Here is a 24,889-nt window from a genome sequence, read left to right as displayed (position 1 = left end):
CGGCCCGCAGGCCACAGCCGCCTGCTGCTGTTTTGCACGCACCAATACTCCATCAGTGTTGGCGCTAGGGACCCCATCAAGTCATAAAAATGGGGTCCCACAGTAAATTTTTGGGGTCCCACTTTTTTGTAACTGTTCTGAAAACAAATGATAAATGTATGCATTATCCTGTTATATCTCACATTCTATATTGTGTTTTGGAAAAAAGGTTGTCATAAACGTTACTTAATACATTAAAAAAAATATATAAAAGAAAAAAAAAATGTATGCATATGTACATTTATGCAGTTATAAACATTCATTCACTTTCTTCTTTCCTTCATGGATCTAAACTTAACCGCTGCCAGTATTTTTTTCTATATTTTTATTGTAATATTTTCAGAAATTGTTTGCTTAATTTTTGGCCAAAGTAAGACAAAGAAAACAATCTAAAGTTGTCTTTATTTTTTATTTTTAAAACCATGATTTTAATAGTCAGGCCCGCGTGTGCACAGATTTTCCTCCATACGGCCCCTGAGCTAAAATGAGTTTGACACCCCTGCTTTAAAGGCTATTTATTTCCCCTTAAAAAAAGAAATGGAGCAAAATTTCCATCTATCCTCTTGTGCCCTCTCGGGGTTAACGTCCAGAAACGAACCAACACTTTATTAAAAATGCTCTAACTATAATTTCCCAATAATGCGATTTCAGGTTTTTTTTTATTAAATAAGCAATAGGTTTTTTTTGTGTGTGTCAAATTTGACATTCTCAATAGGCCCTGTTCAACTTCAGCAAATCATCCTCTGGTTTTGGGTTCAATTTATATTCAAGGGATCTCATAGCTTCCCCCCTCCACACACACACACACACACACACACACACACACACACACACACACACACACTGCACGAGGCCTAAGGGCAGCATTGCAGCAAATGAGTGACAGGCTGTGCAGGCCCGAGCCCAGCTGGGGTTAGTTGAGTAGAGAGGAGAAGTCTCCACCCGGGGCTACACTTAAGGCTCTCGCTGTTGTTTTCTGGCGACTTGAAACACTTCGCTGATAAATAATGAATTTCTAAGAGGCACCGCCGACACAGAATAGTGGAACAGGTTCAAATCTGAGCATCAAACATGCACAGTCTGGGGAACACATTGGCGATACCGACTATTTCGTAACTGAAATTTACTTGAGAACCACCTTTTTTTCTGACATTTTTGCAAATGTCTTGAGCTTATCAAAAATGTAGTCCTTTACGAACATTGTCCTCTGTAGTTGACATATTTCTCATCAAAGTTACACATTTTTGATAAAAACATGTTAAAAAATAAGCACCTTTTTTGCACAACCACACTTTAAAAAAAATTGTAAAATCACAGCAAATTACTGGCTAATAGTTTCATTACTTCCACAGTAATATTTACAGTAATTCACTGTAACTGCACAGCTGTTGTTTTACGATTAATTACAATAAAGTCACACCACAATGCTGTAAATTGTTAAATATCTTATTATAGTTGCTTACTCTCTCATTTAAACAGTATATCACCACCTAGTCTACAGAACCCCTCAAGAGACGATGAGTACAGTAATTTGTTGATATTACAGAGGACTATTTTACTGTGAAATAACAGTTAATTGCTGTGAAATAAGGATATTACAGTATTTAACTGTGAAGACCTACTGTTAAATTCTGTGAAACCCTGGCTCATTTTTTTCCAGTGCAGAGGATGCTGGTTCACGAGAGAAGAAAATATATATTTTTTACTCAACGTTAGTTGAAGATGTTGTGCACATTTAGCCCGTAAGGCAAATATTAAATTATGAATCAAATGTGATGCTTTTTTTTTTTTTTTTTAATCAGGGATGTTCTGATCAGGGCTGCCGATTCTGATGTCGATCATCCCTGAGTGAAATTGGCCGATACCAATACCGATCACATGCATTAACTGTACATTTTTGTGTGTATTTATGGTGAGTGCTATTGTCAGTTTAACAATATCAATACAATATTTACACAAGCTTGTCGTCTCTCTGTAATATGTCCCCAGTGATAATAATACTTGATAGTTGATACACAAAGAAATGCAGTTTATGTGCCGTAATCAATGCATGGGCTTACCTGGGCTAGAGCCCAGATAAGCCCATCCAATCAGGGACCCTCGATTTTGACGGCGAATTGCAATGATTTGTGTTGATATCTGTCCATTTCAGACAGATATCATTGTGTACTCTCTCTCTCTCTCTCTATCGGCTGCGTTGTCCGAGCGGGGCGTGAACCCTAGTTTCCGGTGTGAGAGGCGAGCGTCCTGATTACTGAGCTAAAATCTTGTAGTTGACCGGCCTCTGTCACACATGCACAAACGAGCATGCGGCCGTCACAAAAAAGATGTATTCATTAATTAAATGATTTTTTTTTTAAATAGATCATATTTTTGCATGGTTGCTGGTCTGTTGAATACATTTTTTTTTTTTAAACTGTTTTCAGGACAGGGGAGGGGGTACTGGTGTTTAGGGTTAGGGGGAGGGGTGTTGAGGTTTGGGGAGGCCAAAAACCCCTTAGCCCTGAGGCCCCCACTAAGGTTAACGCGGCCCTGGCTGTGATGGAGGTGATTATTATTAGCTTAGAGGAGCGGCTCCACACTGTGTATATATATTATGTACACAATAGCAAATATTATGACGTGCATTTTAGAAAAACTGAAAGCCTACGTAGCTGCTTGTCACCCCGAGGACCAAAAAGGAAGGGATCGGCAATAAAATGCGATAATCGGCAATGGCAATTACATACTTTTTCACGAAGATCGGCCGATACTGATCAATGGCCCGACCGATCGACAGATCCCCTTTTTTTTTTTTAACCAATTCCTGGAGATTCTTCATGCTTGGCGATTTAGCAAAGAACAATAAATACAACTCCTCCTTGGCATGTTTTTTTTTTTTTTTTTTTTTTTTTTTTTGTAATCAGCCCCTCCAGTTGCTGAAAGATATAAGGATCCTCCACTGTCAAACGGTCGTAAACCGGAGTAATATAAAGAACTTTACATGGAGATCTAAGACAAGAAGCAAGGGTCAAACATACATTAACAACCTCCGAGCTTGTATCTCCAAATGTCAGCGAGCTCTGCGGGCCTCATAAAAGTGATCCCCATCAAAACGGGGTTTCTTGTAAATGAAGCTTTCAAAATGTGCAGACAATGCTAATCATGTGCTGACATTTCCCAGGAATAAAACGCCTTAATATTACATCTATTCCTTTATATAGCCTTGCTTTGAATCTTTATTTTTTTTCTCTCAAAACATATTTAATACCGGGTTAAACCCATATGAATAAAATCCCATATCCAAAATGTCATTATAAGCCAGAATGGACCTGGCGTGTATAAGACAGCAGGGTTTGCACCCCTCAGGCCATCTTTTAAGAGGGGGGGCCAACAGAGGGCCGTGGAAAATGAAGGCAGGATTTAATTTCTCACTAATTCCTTTCAGCAGAAATGCTCCCATTTGGAGGAGATGAATGGCCTATTTTTCACCCCATAGTTATGTCACTGACATGAAACTGTGTTTCTGAGGCTGCGTGTGCTAAAGTGGGGGAAGTATTTGTGTGCATTGATGTGATGATGTCGTTCTATAAGCAAAGTGTGCGTCCAACTCACTTGGTGGCCAGCAGCATGTTTTTCCGCGTGTGAAGCTCGTTGAGGTCCGTGTGCTGCCGGTTGAGGTACTCGCTCACGGCCTTGGTGGGGAACTCTGTCTCGCAGATGTAGCCGAAGTCCCTCGCAAGGTGCACGGCCTCACCTGCACAATGCGACGAATTTGGGATTAGTGCATATAATATACACAATAGCAAATATTATGACATGCATTTTAGAAAAACTGAAAGTCTATGTTGGAATTGTACTATTTGAATGTATTATCCATGTGGAGGATCAAGAAGCGCTTTTGTAAAGTTTAAATATTTTTTATCTGGCATTTACAAACCCCGTTTCCATATGAGTTGGGAAATTGTGTTAGATGTAAATATAAACGGAATACAATGATTTGCAAATCCTTTTCAACCCATATTCAATTGAATGCACTACAAAGACAAGATATTTGATGTTCAAACTCATAAACTTTATTTTTTTTGGGCAAATAATAATTAACTTAGAACAATTTGCTCACGCATTTGTTGACAAAGTGGTGACCCTCGCCCCATCCTTGTTTGTGAATGACTGAGCATTTCATGGAATCTACTTTTATACCCAATCATGGCACCCACCTGTTCCCAATTTGACTGTTCACCTGTGGGATGTTCCAAATAAGCGTTTGTTGAGCATTCCTCAACTTTATCAGTATTTATTGCCACCTTTCCCAACTTCTTTGTCACGTGTTGCTGGCATCAAATTCTAAAGTTAATGATTATTTGTAAAAAAAAAAAAAAAAAAGTGTATCAGTTTGAACATCAAATATGTTGTCTTTGTAGCATATTCAACTGAATATGGGTTGAAAATGATTTGCAAATCATTGTATTCCGTTTATATTTACATCTAACACAATTTCCCAACTCATATGGAAACGGGGTTTGTAGATAAAAGAAGAACATCATAATTAATATATTTGTGAAAGTCAAATAATAAGTTTGCTGGAATCAAACCACAAATGTTTACTATTATACACTCTTCTGCCACTTGTGGCAGTAATGACAATATCAAACAGAAGAAGTCTGAAGCTAAAGTCTTAGAGAAGTTTCGTAAGCGCAAAAATTATGACTAAAGTGGTGATGCTACATTTTCCTTTGCAATTTAATTAATTGCAAGTTTAGTTAAGAAACATATATATTATTTTTAATTATTAATTTAGTTATAAATTATTTTAGTAAATGTATTTTTTATCAGTTTTTGAGCACCTTCATTTGCGGTACATTTGATTTATATTAATTTTTGTAATCAGCCTGATAGTAATCTTTGCAATTAACAAATGGTTTCGTATTATTTGACCAAATGTATCCTGTTAAACTGTAATTAGGTTAGATATAATTATTGAATACAATTAAAATCAAAAGTAAGATTACTAATTCAATGTTAATATTTTAGTGGGTCCCAGGCCCCTCTGTAGTGGAAAACTTTGGCCCCGAGGTCAAAAAGGTTAAGAACCCCTGATCTACACCCCACTATCTAAAATGCAAAATGGCATTCCCACTTCACTCAACACAGACGTCATGACGTCATCAAAGCTCGCCTTTAAGCGTGCACACACATAGCACCAACATTCTGGAACAAGGATGACGTGATAGAAGGTAAAAATATAATACATCTATTTGATAAAGTTATTTTTAAGTTTCATGTTTGCATCTCTTTGCACAAAACTGGGCCCTGCGATGAGGTGGCGACTTGTCCAGGGTGTACCCCGCCTTCCGCCCGATTGTAGCTGAGATAGGCTCCAGCGCCCCCCGCGACCCCGAATGGAATAAGCAGTAGAAAATGGATGGATGGATGGATGGATGCACAAAACTGTGGTGCGTTCAAAGACCCCCTATTAACATTAGTAACAGAGGCATCTCTAGGTTTTAAAGACAGGGGGAGACTTAAACCCCTACGAAATGCACTAATATTAAAATAATAATAATAATAATAATGTATTATTATGATTCGTATTATTTACTGATGATATTATACGTAAATTAGATAATAAATAAAGTCACTTTGAATCTGCATATGCTGAAGTATATGTAAACTATACATATTTGTAATCATATTTAAGTGAATATTTGACAGGTTTTATTTACAATTCTAGCCACTTTACTGAATTTGTTGGAACTTTTTTGTAGAAAAGTAAAATTAAAAAAATACAATGCAAGTTTTTTTTGTTTGTTTTTTAACACAACCTATTTTTAGGGAGATTTATGCAGGTATGTTCATCCCATCTTCAAAAAGTCGGTTTTTTTGTTAAGTTATGTTTAAATTTTACTTTTGCATCTCATTGCACATATAATTGGGGTGTGTTCAAAGACCCTCAATTAAAGTTAGAAACAGAGGAGTTACTCGGTTTTAAATAAAAGGGGGGGACTTACCCCCCAGGACAGGCATTAATAATAATATAATGGTAATAATTTATTTGTATGATTCATATTAGCCACAGCATGAATCAGACATGTTTTACTTACACACATTTATTATCATATTTAAGTGAATAACGACAGGTTATTTCAAATGTATATTTTTGTATTCTTTTTAACCACCCACACATTATGTTAATCCCATTTTTAAAAAGTCAAAAACCTTACTAAGGTTTTTATTTGCTTTAAAGGCTGCATGCAATATTTACTTTTTGGTGCATGTAATACCAAGTGTGTGTTTATGGTAACTTTGGGGGTGGGGGGGGGCTTCAGGGGTCTTAGGGCCCCAGAATGTGATGCTACCTGATTACTATTATTCAAAGTGTGCACAATTTATTGTTTTAGTCTGTAACTATATGTTTTTATATTTGCATTCAATTATGTTGCACCTACCAAATATAGCACCATTTTATTATCAATGCATGATGAGGCCTGCATGACAAAAATTACCTTCTACTAGTGACGTCAGTAACGTCACATTCGCAGCTTTACGTCTTCCTGCAGGTAAATTCAAGCCAATCTTCTCCAGTTTTTCCCTCAGGCATTTCCCGCCGTTTTTGGACTTTGCTCTGTCAAAATAAATGTGCACATATTCACATGCACGCACTGCAGGAATATGAAGATATTTAACAATAGATGCTTAAAGTGACGTAGTGCCGCTCCTGTGCGTGGGTGTGTACCTTCTCAACACGCCCCCCAGTAGTGATGCGTTGAGGCACTCGGGTGGGGAAAGTCTCCTCTGCACCTCCCCGACCGTCACTTTGTACTTGGAGGTGGAGCTGAGCAGGGACAACCGGCCCGGTACCGAGCAGAACAGTTCGTTTATGTTGACGGTGATGCCACCGATCAGGCCGTCCTTGCCCAGCATCAACGACCCAATGTTCTTGGGTGGCATGGGCACTAAAAAAAAAAATAATAATAATAATAACACAAACATTATCAAATAGGAAAATGCAATTTGACATACAATTATAGATTTTTTTTAAATGTATTTTTCTGTGTGGAAAATAGCTAAACAATGCAACGATGAAGTATGCGCATGCGCTCAAAGTGTGGTCAATACCACAATTAATACAAAGTGCATTATTTGTGTTTGTGGTTAAAAAAAAGGTGTAAAACTGCACGATTTAATCTATAAAAAATAGTTGAAGCAACATAATTTGAATACCGTGCTGTGGCTATAATTGATGTTTTGTTCATTTTAGTAGCATGCGCGTGCATGTTAATGAGGCGGTGACGCGCAGGTCATTTGCTCTTATCTCATGTGTCCTCACAGCTGATTGGCTGGCGTTAAACACCCACCAGCCTCTCCTCCCTCCCACGCGAGACCAACCCTCGCTGTGGATGCTCCCTCACAACATGAATGTCCATTTGGCGCAGCATGCATGCATGCATTTACGCACAAGGGCCATTTTTTTTTTTTTTTTTTTTTTTTTTGATAGCTCCACGGGGGATAATACAGCAGATTAGCTCTAAACGAGCTCACAAGATCTCCGTGAGCGCTGCCATTTATTACATCAGCGGCTTAAATGCCCCGCGGGGAGCTCAGTCACTCAACACCCCGCAACTGAATCATTGCGCAGCATCATGCGTGCGTGCGTTCCTGCGTGCGTGGGGGGGTCGTTAGCCCTTCAACCTTTATGGAGCTACTCACTAACCGTTTACCAACTTATATTGTCATGCTTTCCAGTAATAGTCCAGCTTGCATGCCCACATTACCTAAAACCCTCACCGGCCACTTCATTAGGCACCCATGTTTTAAATGCCAAATAGCCAAATAGTGCTCATGCTTTGATTGACAATTGTGAAGTGTAATATATATATGCTGGATAATATCAGTTTAGCATTATACAAACATTAATAGTGCACTCATTAATATATTTTGTTTACAACACTTCTGTATCAGATATCCATATCACACTCATGTTATGAATAATTAGTGTTTACCTTTCTTAATTACAGATTGATCCAGGATGTTGGTTCCGTTGGTGTCGTCAATAGTCTGTTAGCACCAAGATAGACATACAAACCATTATAAGCTCATGTGTTGTACTGATGAAACACACACACACACACACACACACACACACTGCAATAAAAGTCACTTCACGTACAATCCTGCAAATAAATGCAAAACAAAAAAATATGCAAATTGAAGCTAAGCATAATCAGATTAAAAATGTCAATATTATTCCAAATATTTACTATCTTCATTTATATGGTATACTTAGTGTACATTTTTTTAAATGCATTTAAATTTTCTATTTACCTCATGTATTTTCTTTAAAGCAGGCTTTATGGCTTTTTGGCCTTAGGCCCTTTTTTTTTTTTTTTTAGTATTTGGGAGGTGCCCTAAAGAGTTCACTGACCTCTGATCTCAACTGTCTCCAAAATATAACATTTCATTCTTATCGTACCACAATTTAATGCACATATTCATTAATGCACCCTGACTATTTATTGCTAATTTCCAGAATATATGTAGGCCATTCAGCCAATTTGTATATGTCCCTGTTTTCCAAAAGTTGGCTATAAAGTATTTAAATAAAGAAAAAATTGATGAAGAAATGGAAATAAAAAATAAACATTTTATGACCCACATCATTTGTTTTAAAATGTTATTTTTAAATTAGATGGTAAAAATGAGCACATCCTTTGTTTTTGAATATTGTTTTTTTTTTAAAGGATAGAAAAAAAAATAAGTTTTTAATTGGATGAAAAAACACAACATTTTATAACTCACATTCTCTGTTTTAAAATATGATTTCCTAAATCCAAAGACAATATAATGACCCACATTCATTGTTATAAAAATTGGATGGAAAAAACAGAAAATGTTATGACTTACATCCTTGGTTTAAAATTATTTATATTTAAATAAAAATGGATGAAACATAAAATTAAGACCAACATTCTATGTTTGAAAATATTATTTTATAAAAACAATTAAAATAACATTTTATGACTCAAATCCTTTGTATTAAAACATTAATATTTTAATAAAAAAAGGGTGAAAAATACAATTACGACCAACATTCTTTGTTTGAAAATATTATTCTATAAAATTAATTAAAATAACATTTCATGACTCACATCCTTTGTATTAAAAATATTCATATTTAAATACAACTGGGTGAAAAATACAATTATGACCAACATTCTTTGTTTGAAAATATTATTTTATAAAATGAATTAAAATAACATTTCGTGACTCACATCCTTTGTATTAAAATATTAATATTTAAGTAAAAATGGGTGAAAAATAAAATTATGATCAACATTCTTTGTTTGAAAATATTATTTTATTAAAATAAATTAAGATAACATTTTATGACTCACATCCTTTGTATTAAAATATTCATATTTAAGTAAAAATGGGTGAAAAATAAAATTATGATCAACATTCTTTGTTTGAAAATATTCTTTTATAAAAATGAATTAAAATCACATTTTATGACTCAAATCCTTCCTATTAAAATATTACGATTTTAATCAAAAATGGGTGAAAAATAAGATTATGACCAACATTCTTTGTTTGAAAATATTATTTTATAAAATGAATTAAAAAAACATTTTATAACTCACATTCTTTGTATTAAAATATTCATATTTGAATAAAAATGTGTGAAAAATAAAATTGACCAACATTCTTTGTTTGAAAATATTTGACAACGAATTAATTAAAAGAACATTTAATGACTCACATCCCCATAAAAATGTCCGTTCCTACCTGAACATCCTCCATGCCGTGCAGCCCGTGCAGCAGTCCGTCTCCCATCCCGGGCTCCAGTCCCGGGTGAGCGGCGTGCAGCAGCACGTCCGGCCTCCGCACGCCGCCGTAATCCCGCCTGTGGTCCAGCCCGGGCAGCTGCGGCAGAGAGGCCCGAGGCTGCGCCAGCAAAGACGAGCTGTCCATCCGCTCTCCGGCCGCGTCCTGCCGCTGCCTCGCCCCCCACGCACCCTGCTGGCTCTGGTGGAGCGAGTTGAGCGAGTAAGGGTCGCCGACGTGGGAGTAGGGGTCCTGGCTCTGGTAGTGGGCCAGCGGCTGGTACGGCGGCGGGAAGTAGGGCGGCTGGAAGTCCGACGAGGGTGCGTGGGAGAGGGGCGGCGCGCTGGAGTAGGGCCCGCCGTGGGACACGGAGCCCAGCTGGGACAGGCGGGAGCTGTGGCTGGAGACGCCGTCATGGCGGTCCTTGAAGGAGCACGCACAGTCACAAACACATTCAAACAGTCGAAATCAACCAAATCAGCAGCTTCAGAACTCACCGCCGTGCAGTAAGAGTGAACTAACATCTGGACCACCGCTGCCGGCCTCGCTAAAACAACACAACCCGCCCAACCGTCAACTTTTTAGTCCAGAGGAGCTCAGGCTGTGCCGCTCCAAACACCTCCAGGGGATGTCTACTCTCTCTCTCTCTCTCTCCCCCCTCTCTCTCTCTCTTTCCCTCGTTTTCTCTCTCTCTCTACCCACTCTCGCTCTACCATGTGCATGTGTCCGCCTTCACCTCACCGTCTAATTGTTGAGCATGAATGAGCCTTGCACCAACGTTAACCACACTTTTCCACCTGAAATGTGCACACCACAACATAAATAGACCGACCAAAAATGTCCACTGCAGAGGACACTAACACCCCCCAATCTAAAACAATCTGTAAATTACAAAATAATAGACCAAACAAAAAATGTCCACTGCAGAGGGCACTACACCACAATCCCCCAATCTAAAAAAATCTATAATTTACAAAATAGACCAAACAAAAATGTCCACTGCAGAGGACAATGAACCACAATCCCCCAATCTAAAAAATCTATACAAAATAATAGACCAAACAAAAATGTCCACTGCAGAGGACACTAAACCCCAATACCTCAATCTAAAAAATATATAATTTACTAAATAATAGACCAAACAAAAATGCCCACTGCAGAGGACACTAAACCACAATCCCTCAATCTAAAAAATCTATAATTTACAAAATAATAGACCAAACCAAAATGTCCACTGCAGAGGACACTAAACCACAATCCCTCTATCTAAAAAAATATATAATTTACAAAATAATAGACCAAACAAAAATGTCCACTGCAGAGGACACTAAACCACAATCCCTCAATCTAAAAAAAATATATAATTTACAAAATAATAGACCAAACCAAAATGTCCACTGCAGAGGACACTAAACCACAATCCCTCAATCTAAAAAAATCTATAATTTACAAAATAGACCAAACAAAAATGTCCACTGCAGAGGACACTAAACCACAATCCCTCAATCTAAAAAAATTGTAAATTACAAAATAGACCAAAAAAAAAGTCCACTGCAAATGGCAATAAACCACAATGCCCCCACACCTCTAAAATTTGTAATTTACAAAAATAATAGACCAAACAAAAATGTTCATTGCATAGGACACTAAAAAAATCTTTAAAAATCTGTAAATTACAAAATAGACCGAACAAAAATGTCCACTGCAAAGGACATCAAAATCTGTAATTTACAAAATAATAGCCCAAACAAAAATGTCCACTGTAAAGGACATCATATGACATTTTCCCTTGAAATTTGTATGTTGTAAAAATAGTGGAAAACACACAAAAATGTCCACTGCAGAGGACACTAAACCACCATCCCCCAATCTAAAAAAAAAAATCTGTAAATTACAAAATAATAGACCAAACAAAAATGTCCACTGCAGAGGACACTAAACCACAATCCCCCACCCCCTGAAATGTGTAACTTACAAACATAATAGACCAAACAAAAATGTGCACTGCAAAGGACATCAAATCACATTTTCCCTTGAAATATAGTGGAACACACAAAAATGTCCACTGCAGAGGACACTCAACCACAAACCCCCAATCAAAAATGTTGTAACTTACAAAAATAATAAACCAAACGAAAAATGTCCACTGCAAAGGACAATAAACCAGAATCCTCCGCACCCTCCTGAAGTGTGTAACTTACAAAAATAAAAGACCAAACAAAAATATCCACTACAGAGGACACCAAACCGCCATTGTTTTACCCCTGAAATTTGTAATTTAGAGTACAAAATAATAGGCCAACAAAAAATGTCCACTACAGAGGACACTTCACCACAATTCCCCCATCTAAAATGTGCAACTTACAAAAAATTATAGACCAAAAAAAAAAAGTAATCTACAGAGGACACCAAACCACCATTGCTTTACTCCTGAAATGTGTAACTTCCAAAAATAATAAACCAACAACAAATGTCCACTGCAGAGGACACTTAACCCCCTGAAAATGGTAAGTTGTCAAAGTAGTGGAACACACAGAAAGTGTCCACTGCACCCTGGTAAATTTAAAGTAAAACATGACACATGCAGCAAACTATGTGAATTTTCCAATTCCATTTTTATTTGTATTTTACTCACTCAGTACCAAATACAAATATTACAGCATTAAAATAAATCATTAATTAGTTTATAGTATCCGAATCACAACTTAATGTCATGTCACAGTGACGCTGTAATCGTAGTCCTGAGTGATACCACAACACATTGCTGTCAATCCAAACTGATTTGTCCCTTAAGGGGTTCCATAGGCACACTTTCGAACAGTAGGTGGCGGTATGCTGTTAAACCGGGAGAGAAGAAGAACACTGTAAAAAAAAAAAAAGTATATATACAGGTATATATAATAATTTTGCCACAGTAAATAAACTTTACTTTTGCACCAACCCCCCCCCCCCCCCCCCCCCCCAATTTCACATTAAATTGATTTCACATTAAAAACAGACGAAACTTTAGATAAAACTGCATTTGTGTCTAAATATTGGACTGTTTCCTGACGTTAATTTAAATTATGCAAGCGGGTAATAGCTGTGATTAATCATGAATAATCAGATAAAAAAATTAAAAAAACATTTGACAGCATTATCTCGGGTGTTGTCGAGTACCACTAGACGGAGCCCGCGTACCACTACAGTGTGTAAATAAAAGAGCGAGATAAATACAATCGAGTTCAAAAAAGGTGTTGTTGAGTTTGACCATTGTTGCTACCTCCATGGAATTTTATTGTAAATATGTTGTTTTTGTACATGTATTCTGTATGTATTGGCTTACTATTTCAGTATGACATATTCCCTGTGTACCACTTGATAGAGCCCGTGTACCTTTACTGGTACTCGTACCACAGTTTGACACTTTTGTTCCAATCATATTTAAAGTCACTTTCTTAACATAATCAACACTTATTATGTTTATCAGGAGATGATGCAGCAGGCACAAGACATTGAAGCAACGTTGAGAACTTGTTGGATTAGGTCCTGACGTTGAGCAACTCAAACATAACGTTGAAACAACATGCTTTTGATGGCTTTTAATCAATGTCGGGTTCTGACGTTGATTTGACCATTGCATTTTTGTCAGTTTTCAACCAATATTCTACAACATGAATACAACGTTAAAACAACATATTTTTTAACGTCTATTCAATGTCAGGTTGTGACGTTGATTTGACCGTTGAATTTTGGTCATTTTTCAACTAATATTCTACAACACAAATACGACGTTTATTCAATGTCAGGTTGTGACGTTGATTTGACCATTGAAATCTGGTCATTTTTCAGCCAATATTCTACAACACAAACACAACATTGAAACAACATACTTTTTAACAACGTTTATTCAATGTCAGGTTGTGACGTTGATTTGACCATTGAAATGTGTTCATTTTTCAACTAATATTCTACAACACCACCACAACGTTGAAATAATATGCTTTTTAACAATGTTTATTCAATGTCAGGTTGTGACGTTGATTTGACCATTGAATTTTGGTCATTTTTCAACCAATATTCTACAACAATACAACATTAAATAGCATGCTTTTTGACAGCGTTTATTCAATGTCAGGTTGTGACAATGATTTAACCGTTGAAATTTGGTCATTTTTCAACCAATATTCTACAACACAAATACAACATTAAAACATGTTTTTTAACAATGTTTATTCAATGTCAGGTTGTGACGTTGATTTGACCATTGAATTTTGGTCATTTTTCAACCAATATTCCACAACAATACAACATTAAATAACATGCTTTTTGACAGCGTTTATTCAATGTCAGGTTGTGACGGTGATTTAACCATTGATATTTGGTCATTTTTCAACCAATATTCTACAACACAAATACAACGTTGAAACAACATGCTTTTTAACGACGTTTATTCAATGTCAAGTTGTGACGTTGATTTAACCATTGAAATTTGTTCATTTTTCAACCAATATCTTACAACAACGATACAAGGTTGAAATAACATGCTTTTTGACGACGTTTGTTTGACCATTGAAATTTGGTAATTTTTCAACCAATATTCTACAACAACAATACAACGTTGAAATAACATGTTTTTTAACAATGTTTAATCAATGTCAGGTTGTGACGTTGTTTTGACCATTGAAATTTGGTCATTTTTCAACCAATATCCAACAGCAACAACAATACAACGTTGAAATAACATTCTTTTTGACTACGTTTATTCAATGTCAGGTTGTGACGTTTATTTGACCATTGAAATTTGGTTATTTTTCAACCAATATTCTACAACAACGATACAACGTTGAAATAACATGTTTTTTAACAATGTTTTATTCTTTGCCAGGTTGTGACGTTGAATTTTGGTAATTTTTCAACTAATATTTTACAACAATACAACATTAAATAACATGCTTTTTGACGACTTTTATTCAATGGCAGGTTGTGACGTTGATTTGACCATTGAATTTTGGTCATTTTTCAACCAATATTCCACAACAATACAACATTAAATAACATGCTTTTTGACAGCGTTTATTCAATGTCAGGTTGTGACTGTGATTTAACCATTGATATTTGGTCATTTTTCAACCAATATTCTACAACACAAATACAACGTTGAAACAACATGCTTTTTAACGACGTTTATTCAATGTCAAGTTGTGACGTTGATTTAACCATTGAAATTTGTTAATTTTTCAACCAATATCTTACAACAACGATACAAGGTTGAAATAACATGCTTTTTGACGACGTTTGTTTGACCATTGAAATTTGGTAATTTTTCAACAAATATTCTACAACAACAATACAACGTTGAAATAACATGTTTTTTAACAATGTTTAATCAATGTCAGGTTGTGACGTTGTTTTGACCATTGAAATTTGGTCATTTTTCAACCAATATCCAACAGCAACAACAATACAACGTTGAAATAACATGCTTTTTGACTACGTTTATTCAATGTCAGGTTGTGACGTTTATTTGACCATTGAAATTTGGTTATTTTTCAACCAATATTCTACAACAACGATACAACGTTGAAATAACATGCTTTTTAACAATGTTTTATTCTTTGCCAGGTTGTGACGTTGAATGTTGGTAATTTTTCAACTAATATTTTACAACAATACAACATTAAATAACATGCTTTTTGACGACTTTTATTCAATGTCAGGTTGTGACGTTGAATTGACCATTGACATTTGGTCATTTCCCAACCAACAGCGTGGATCCAACGTTGTCCCAATTTACAAACTATTTTTCAACGTTGTTTCAAAGTCAGTTTTAAAGGACATGTACGTGTGTAATCAACGTTGTTTTAATGTCCTGTCCCTGCTGGGATGGCAAGGCAGCAGTAAAAAAAAAAAAAAAAAAGGCGCTCCTGGGTGACGCGTGGGGGTCTCGTGTGAACCGTGTCACGAGTCAAAAGGCGCGTTCATTGTGATCCTGGGGTCCACTTTAATGACATTAGGGCGCTCTCTTCACAGGCCGTGGGAGAGAGGCCATGTGCGCCAGGAGACACCGGGGGCCCTTTTCTCTTCACGGGGCGATTTTCTTCTATTATACTTGTGGGATAAAAGCCAACATGATTTACATAGCTCCATCCCACGCGCCTTCACCATCATTACTGGACAAAATGCAGGCTACCAAACAATGATTTCCCTATTTTAAGTCATGGAAACAACATCTATATGTCCCCTGAATGAACCACGACACACCTCAGGCCTAAATGGCAACACCTGCAGGCCCACACCTGTCCATGCAAACAAACACATGTAGAAAGGATGTAAAGCATGCTTTGATAAAAATGCACGTCAACATTACCTCGTAAATATCTTCATACTTGACATTCTCAACTAGTTTCCACAGCATGGTCGCTTCTCCGCTGTCGTTAACCGAATGCAAGAGAAGAAGAGATGTCACATCCCTCAGTCTCTCTCTCTCTCTCTTTCTCTCTCCCTCTCACACACACTCCCCCTCTCTCTCACACACACACTCCCTCTCTCAGTCCTTCTCACACGCCTTCACTCCACCTTCTGCAAAGATGGGCTTGGTGGAAGAGCGTTTCGTCATGGACGTTCATGATAAACAAGACATGAGGTCGTGTTGTCCATACATGTTTGAAGTTCATCATAACTTTGAAGCTCATCATTCCTTCCTCAGATGTTCAAACAAGTCAGTCATCAAACACAACATCATCCATCCATCCATTTCCTACCACTTATGACGTTTTTATTCTGCTCTCTCTTGTTTGGTTTTTGCTGCAGAAAATATTCCCTGATATTAGTGACATGGTGACAAAAGCTCTCAGATTATGCACATGCATACTGTATCTTCTTGGTATTCACATATTTTATTAGGGCCCGCACGGCCCATGTAATTCTTCTTAAGTCTTCTTGGTCTTTTTATTTTCCATCCTTTTATTTTTGTTTTTTCTTTTTTTTTCCTTTTACTTTTCATTTCAATTTTTCTTTCTATTTTGTTTTGTCTTTTAGTATTTTTTTCTTTCTTTTTGATTTCATTTTCTTTTTGCATCTTATTTTCTTTTACTTTTTCGTTTACTTTTTCGTTTACTAGTTTTTTCTTTTTCACTTAAATTGTTTTATTTTTCTTCATTTTTCTTTTTCTGTTTTTTTTTATTTTTGTTATTTTGTTTGAATATGTCTTCTTTTCTTTTACTTTTTCTTCATTGTGATTGTTTAGTTCCTTTTCTTTTTATGTTTGTTTTCTTTTCAGTTTTAATTGATTTTTGTATTTCTTCTTTTAACTATTGTTTTTGTTCTTTTAGGTCTTTTTACTTTTTTCTTTTACAGTATGTACTTTTTTAAACTTTTTTTTTAAAAATTTTAAATTGGCCTTTTCCCAGTTTTTGTCATTTTGTTTTATTTTATTTTAAACATTTTCCTTTTTCTTTATTATTTTTCTTTTTTCTATTTCTTTTTTTGTTTTTGTTTTTCCATTTTTTCTTTTGATCCTTGTTCTTTTTCGTTTTGTTCTTTTTATTTTTAATTTACTTCTTATTTGTATTTAATTTTTTTATTTGCCTTTTCCCGTTTTTTATTTTGCTATTTGTTTAGTTTTTTTATTTAGCTTTTTTCTTTTTCCCTTTTTTTTTCTTTTTCTTTTATTTTTAAATCGTTTTCCTTTTTTTTGGTTTCTGTTTCTTGTTTATATTTTCCATTTCTTTTTATTCTTTTTTTTAATTACTTGTTTTTTTCCAGTTTCTTCTATTTCCCTTTTGTTATTTTACTTTTTATTTTTAAACCTTTTTCTTCCACATGTTTCTTCTTCGGACTTCCCACACCGAGACTTAATTCTATCCAAAAGTCACCCTGTCAGTAATCTGTAGAGGTTTAAATCTGCAACATACTGTATATTCACAACAACAAATAGACTTATCTTCCCCCTCTGAAAACTGCCTCAACCCCCAAAACTGACATAGTTCATTTTCTATATTAATCCAATCACCCACTTTTTACACATGTGATTCAAGTTTTCAGTTTTAAATCAAATGATTGCTGGGTTTATTTATTAAAGTGGGCCCTAGTAGGGTTCAGTCTGAGCAAAAATTAGTCAAACAAATGGTCTGCATTGAGCACCAGCAGTAATGTGTCTTAAAGTGATAAAATACACCTTTTTACTTAAGGTTATCAAGATTGAGATTGAAATCATAACTTTTCTTGTGTTAAAATGTAATATAACTTAAAATATGAAACATTACTCATTAAATTGTCACATTAGGCCAGTCATTATGGATATATATCATTCATATGTGTGGTCTTATAAATGTCTCTAAGCTTATCCTTCCTATCCTTTGTATAGCGTTTTATCAAAATGACTTAAGTTTGGAGACAAAGACAACATTCACATGTAGTTTTGGGAATAAATTAGAGCATTGGTAAATAAATATTCGTTTAATAGATGTTTTCTAATAAAGAAAAGTACCTGCAAAGTAGTGAATCGTTCTCGCAACCTCACCATCCCTTCTATGTACATAAACGTGTACGCGCTGTGCCACCTAGTGGCCAAAAGGCATTAATGCAGCCTTCTGCAGTAACTTAATTAAACAAGTGTCTTTTCAAAAAAATGATGCACATTGTATGAAATAATAAAATTATAATTTTATAAATTTAAAACGAAATTTAAAACAAAGAAAATTAAACACAGTGCAGTATAATACAATTTAAAGATTAAACAGATTCAAAACTATATACAATTAAATACAAATAAAAATGTACAAATTAATATTTTGTATAATTTATATTTTTGCTTTGATGACCTACTTTCAATGTGTGTTGTCTTCCTGGGTTAAGCTCTTCAGGATATTGTTTCAAATTGTGCTCTGTGTGTATTTTCTCTATTACTGGTTAGCTCTTGATGCTGAGTCCAAGAAAGTGCCTCCTTGACATAAATGTTTTAAAAAAAACCCGGCTGTTGCCATTGACTCTAGAATGACCTGCTGCCAAAGCTTCATCTATTCTCCTTCAATCCTACACACACACACACACACACACAGAAGGGCATATGACTGTCAGCCATGACAGATGTCCTGACAGTCTGGAGGTCTGGAGGCATGTTTGTTGTGGATGTCCTGCAGGGTTTTGACACACGATGCATCAGCATACATAACACGATACCACACATGTCACTATAATAACTACGTATCCAGCCTTTTTATTGCCATCCTACTCATTAGCCACATTTTTGTATCTTTTATTTAAACCTCAACTGGGATTGATGAGTTTCTGAAGGTTCTGCTTAATTCCGCCTGCATGCTTATGTAAACACTGCATGTTTGATTTTTTTGTAAGTAAATACTTCACTGGCAACACCACAAAGCCCCATATACAAAATATTATACAGTATTTTTTTTAAAAAAACTTTATATTTTTTTTAATATTTCAGTATTCTTCTGTAGTCTATAAATTAAAACAAATTTACAAATGATACACTCATAAACTAAACTCTTTTTTTTATTGTTGTGGTTATCCTAAGTAAACCTATGTGAATTAAAATCTAAAACAGACAAAAAATAACTATACATAACAAGAAGATAATAAAATGTATGTTTTTAAAAAATCTCTTATCACAAGATTTAAGATTTATCATTTTCATTCATGTTGGCATTAAGTGCAACGACGACAGCGCAAGTAGGCAATATTGATATAACATACATACACGGTAATACATACAAATAATATGAATCTATAAATGAAATGCAATTTGAATAGTTTTTCAATGTCTTGTGGGGTTTTTTATGAATGTAATTGATAATAAATACATTTTTACGAGGTAAACTAGTAAAAAAAAAATTAAGACAACTTCAACCTTTTTACTTTTTTAATCAAACGTTCTTTTTTGTTTTTATTTTGCATCAGAGTTTAGGGAAAAATATGTGCTGTTTTTTGCAGATATGCTGCAGTTCAGTATTTGGCCACAGGGTAGCAGTAGAACACCACGTTAAAGTCAATTAGCAGTGGGCCAGTGGCTCAACTTTTCCTCAGTTACCCTTTAATATGATCATATTCTGACTATTAGTATATGTATTAAACCAATAACTGACAATATATGTCATTTATGCACATTAAATATGTGTCGCTGCATTAGCTTATTGGTTCAGGGGAGAAACACTGCAAAAAAGGAGCTCCATATGGACAACTTGGTACTCCTAAAAGTAGACTAAATTAAGCTGCACACGTCACAAACATCTCTGAATCACTTCTTAAACATTATTTGCTCCAACTCCCAAACATATAAAAATGGCATCATGTGAATGAGTGCTGCATCACGCTCCAATCAATCAATGCTTTCAATTATTAATTGCCCTTGTCAAACTTTGGTTTCAATTCATTCTTACAGTTTGTCAATGTGCAGAATCTCGGGCGAAGTCGCAATGGTTTTTAGGTGCTCGGGATTCTAATGTGGTTTCCTGTACACACATCCCAGCAAGCACAAGACATTGAAACAACATTGAGAACTGGTTGAATTAGGTCCTGATGTTGAGCAACTCAAACATAACATTGACACAACATGCTTTTTGACGACGTTCAATCAATGTTGTGTTCTGACATTGATTTGACCAATGAATTTTGCAACTAATATTTTACAACACAAATGCAACGTTGAAACAACATGCTTTTTGTCAACGTTTAATCAATGTTGGGTTGTGACTTTGACTTGACCATTGAATTTTGGTCATTTTCCAACTAATATTTTACAACACAAATACAACGTTGAAACACCGTGCTTTTTGACTACGTTATTTCAATGTCAGGTTGTGACGTTGATTTGAGCATTGCATTTTTGTAATTTTCCAACTAATATATTACAACAGAAATACAACGTTGAAACATGCTTTTTGTCAACGTTTAATTAATGTTGGTTTCTGACATTGATTTGACCATTGAATTTTTGTCAATTTCCAACTAATATGTTACAACACAAATACAACGTTGAAACAACGTGCTTGTTGACGACGTTTAATCAATGTTGGTTTCTGACATAGATTTGACCATTGATTTTGGTCATTTTCCAACTAACATTTTACAACACAAATACAACGTTGAAACTAAATGCTTTTTGTCAACGTTTAATCAATGTTGGTTTCTGATGTTGATTTGACCTTTGAATTTTGGTCATTTTCCAACTAATATTTCACAACACAAATACAACGTTGAAACAACATGCTTTTTGTCAACATTTTTTCAATGTCAGGTTGTGACATTGATTTGAGCATTACATTTTGGTCATTTTCCAACAAATATTTTATAACACAAATACAACGTTGAAACAACATGCTTTTTGTAAACGTTTAATTAGTGTTGGTTTCTCACGTTGATCTAACCGTTGAATTTTTGTCATTTTCCAACTAATATTTTACAACACAAATACAACGTTGAAAAAACATGCTTTTTGTCAACGTTTAATCAATGTTGGGTTGTGACGTTGATTTGACCATTGAATTTTGGTCATTTTCCAACGAATACTTTACTACACAAATACAATGTTGAAACTAAATGCTTTTTGTCAACGTTTAATCAATGTTGGGTTCTGATGTTGATTTGACCTTTGAATTTTGGTCATTTTCCAACCAATATTTCACAACACAAATACAACGTTGAAACAACATGCTTTTTGTCAACATTTTTTCAATGTCAGGTTGTGACATTGATTTGAGCATTACATTTTGGTCATTTTCAAACGAATATTTTACCACACAAATACAACGTTGAAACAACATGCTTTTTGACGACATTTAATCGATGTTGGGTTGTGACGTAGATTCGACCATTGAATTTTGGTCATTTTCAAACAAATATTTTACAACACAAATACAACGTTGAAACAACATGCTTTTTGTCAACGTTTAATCAATGTTGGGTTCTGATGTTGATTTGACCATTGAATTTTGGTAATTTTCCAACTAATATTTAACAACACAAATACAACGTTGAAACAACATGCTTTTTGTCAACGTTTAAACAATGTTGGATTCTCACATTGATTTGACCATTGAATTTTGGTCATTTTCCAACTAATATTTCACAGCACAAATACAACGTTGAAACAACATGCTTTTTGTCAACGTTTAATCAATGTTGGGTTCTGATGTTGATTTGACCATTGAATTTTGGTAATTTTCCAACTAATATTTCACAACACAAATACAACGTTGAAACAACATGCTTTTTGTCAACGTTTAATCAATGTTGGGTTCTGATGTTGATTTGACTATTGAATTTTGGTCATTTTCCAACTAATATTTAACAACACAAATACAACGTTGAAACAACATGCTTTTTGTCAACGTTTAAACAATGTTGGATTCTCACATTGATTTGACCATTGAATTTTGGTCATTTTCCAACTAATATTTCACAGCACAAATACAACGTTGAAACAACATGCTTTTTGTCAACGTTTAATCAATGTTGGGTTCTGATGTTGATTTGACCATTGAATTTTGGTCATTTTCCAACTAATATTTCACAACACAAATACAACGTTAAAACAACATGCTTTTTGTCAACGTTTAATCAATGTTGGGTTCTGATGTTGATTTGACCATTGAATTTTGGTAATTTTCCAACTAATATTTCACAGCACAAATACAACGTTGAAACAACATGCTTTTTGTCAACGTTTAATCAATGTTGGGTTCTGATGTTGATTTGACCATTGAATTTTGGTAATTTTCCAACTAATATTTCCCAGCACAAATACAACGTTGAAACAACATGCTTTTTGTCAACGTTTAATCAATGTTGGGTTCTGATGTTGATTTGACCATTGAATTTTGGTCATTTTCCAACTAATATTTCACAACACAAATACAACGTTGAAACAACATGCTTTTTGTCAACGTTTAATCAATGTTGGGTTCTGATGTTGATTTGACCATTGAATTTTGGTCATTTTCCAACTAATATTTAACAACACAAATACAACGTTGAAACAACATGCTTTTTGTCAACGTTTAAACAATGTTGGATTCTCACATTGATTTGACCATTGAATTTTGGTCATTTTCCAACTAATATTTCACAGCACAAATACAACGTTGAAACAACATGCTTTTTGTCAACGTTTAATCAATGTTGGGTTCTGATGTTGATTTGACCATTGAATTTTGGTCATTTTCCAACTAATATTTCACAACACAAATACAACGTTGAAACAACATGCTTTTTGTCAACGTTTAATCAATGTTGGATTCTGACATTGATTTGACCTTTGAATTGTGGTAATTTTCCAAATAATATTTCACAGCACAAATACAACGTTGCAACAACATGCTTTTTGTCAACGTTTTTTCAATGTCAGGTTGTGACATTGATTTGGCATTACATTTTGGTCATTTTTCAACCAACAACGTGGAACCAACATTAGACATCAACATTGTCTTAATTTACGAATACAACTATTTTGCAACATTGTTTCAAAGTCAGATTTTGTGCCTGCTGGCATATATTGCAAACAATACGTGTGTGTGTGTGTGTGTGTGTGTGCGTGTGTGTGTGTGTGTGTGTGTGTGTGTGTGTGTGTGTGTGTGTGTGTGTGTGTGTGTGTGTGTGTGTGTGTGTGTGTGTGTGTGTGTGTGTGTGTGTGTGTGTGTGTGTGTGTGTGTGTGTGTAGGAAAGGGGGGCGCTACTGTCTGCATCTTAATATTTGTTTGCTGACGTCCTTCGTCTCCTGTGGGACGCAGCCGCCATCAAAGCTGCTTTGCAAGTTTCAGTTGTTGCACACACTGAACCCTGCTCCTATTGGATAAAAATATGCCACTATGGTAAAAAAAAAAAGGTAATAAAAAATACTTTTATTGCCAAAATGGCCCTTTTTGTGACAATATTGTGGCGTTCAACAAATCATAACCCCTAACACTCCTACTTTAAAGCCTGCAGAATATCAAAAAATAATCAGTAAAATATCTCAACCGACTGTACTTCTTAAGGGGTAAGAATTCCTGTTAAAAGAAACAAAGTTTGTCGCCTTTTTAAGTGGATTTTGGGGAACAAGGTGTTCTAATGAGGGAACGCCCGCCAGCTATGAAGAAGAGTTCTTCAGTTCTCTGCTATTGAAGCCAAACAGCGACAAAGACAACAAAGAGAGAGGTGAACAAACATGCACGCTCATTATTATGTAAATAACGTGATGAATAGAAGCTAAACAGACATGCAACTCCTTTTTGACATCAACTAGTTCGTCGTTAGGTTCCAGATGTCGACAAAGAGTAAATGGCTATAAAAAAGAAGGCATTACTTTACCAACATTAAGAGGTCTTAAAAATGTGTTTGTCCCTAAAGGTCCCCTAAAAATCCTTCCCACACACACACACGTTATCCCACTTTGATTTTTTTGATCCAATGTCATTTCTTCCCACTGTTTGAAACTGCTTTTGTCTGAAAATGCATATCAAGTAACACGCTGCAGACCTTTTCCTGCATGCTTTGAATGTGGCAAAAAATAGTGCCATCTGGTGGTCAAACGTAATGTAGAAATTGAAAGCCGTTACATTGAAACCTCGATTTACGGACTTTGAATGGTTCTTGGACAGGGTTTGTAAATGGAAAAGTTTGTCAAGTGAAGCAAATGTCTCTAAAGGAAACAATGTATATATGAATAATTGGTTCCACCCTCGACAAAAGTCCATATTTTAGTAAAAGTTTGTGCACTTTGAACACAATAGCAAGTGCTGTACAGTACTGTATATCAAACAAACATAAGAAGATGGTGAAGGATCAACTTTATCTTTAGTAACAAACTAAACTCTGCTGTATGTGCTGTACTATGCCAACAAGCACACACACAGAATCCACTATGGTGCCCTCACAAATGATCAGAAATCACAACAATCCTTAACTTTGATAACCACGTCGCTACATTAATAGACATTTAAAAACATCAACATTAGAAAGGAGCTGAGGAGAAAGCAGTCGATGGGGAGAGAGAAGGGCGGGGGGAGGGGCGGTAATGTGTGTGTGGGTGTTTGGGATCTTGTGCCGCTGAAGGGTCTTTTCCATC

At 35.3% G+C, this 24,889-nt stretch overlaps 1 protein-coding gene and 1 long non-coding RNA gene across 3 annotated transcripts in view; one reads left to right on the top strand and one right to left on the bottom strand.

Annotated features, from left to right (window-relative positions):
- Window positions 1–16,256, bottom strand: part of tfap2b (transcription factor AP-2 beta) — a 33,737-nt gene extending 17,481 nt beyond the window's left edge. Inside the window, exons 1-6 of one of the 2 annotated variants that reach the window (XM_062034847.1) lie at window positions 16,193–16,256; window positions 9,805–10,266; window positions 8,022–8,076; window positions 6,755–6,974; window positions 6,525–6,643; window positions 3,634–3,775 (exon numbers count right to left, since the gene is read on the bottom strand). In XM_062034847.1, the coding sequence (XP_061890831.1) occupies window positions 3,634–3,775; window positions 6,525–6,643; window positions 6,755–6,974; window positions 8,022–8,076; window positions 9,805–10,266; window positions 16,193–16,240 (1,046 nt within the window). In that variant the 5' untranslated portion in view covers window positions 16,241–16,256. Of the gene's footprint in view, window positions 1–3,633; window positions 3,776–6,524; window positions 6,644–6,754; window positions 6,975–8,021; window positions 8,077–9,804; window positions 10,267–10,340; window positions 10,464–16,192 lie in introns of those variants that run through there. The other variant, XM_062034848.1, reaches the window with a different exon arrangement.
- LOC133640392 (uncharacterized) overlaps window positions 1–24,889 on the top strand; it is a 404,767-nt gene that overhangs the window by 186,192 nt on the left and 193,686 nt on the right. The window lies entirely within an intron of this gene.

Source organism: Entelurus aequoreus, linkage group LG23 (genome assembly GCF_033978785.1).
Source record: "Entelurus aequoreus isolate RoL-2023_Sb linkage group LG23, RoL_Eaeq_v1.1, whole genome shotgun sequence".
Lineage (NCBI taxonomy): Eukaryota > Metazoa > Chordata > Actinopteri > Syngnathiformes > Syngnathidae > Entelurus > Entelurus aequoreus.
This window is presented reverse-complemented; position numbering and strand designations above follow the sequence as displayed.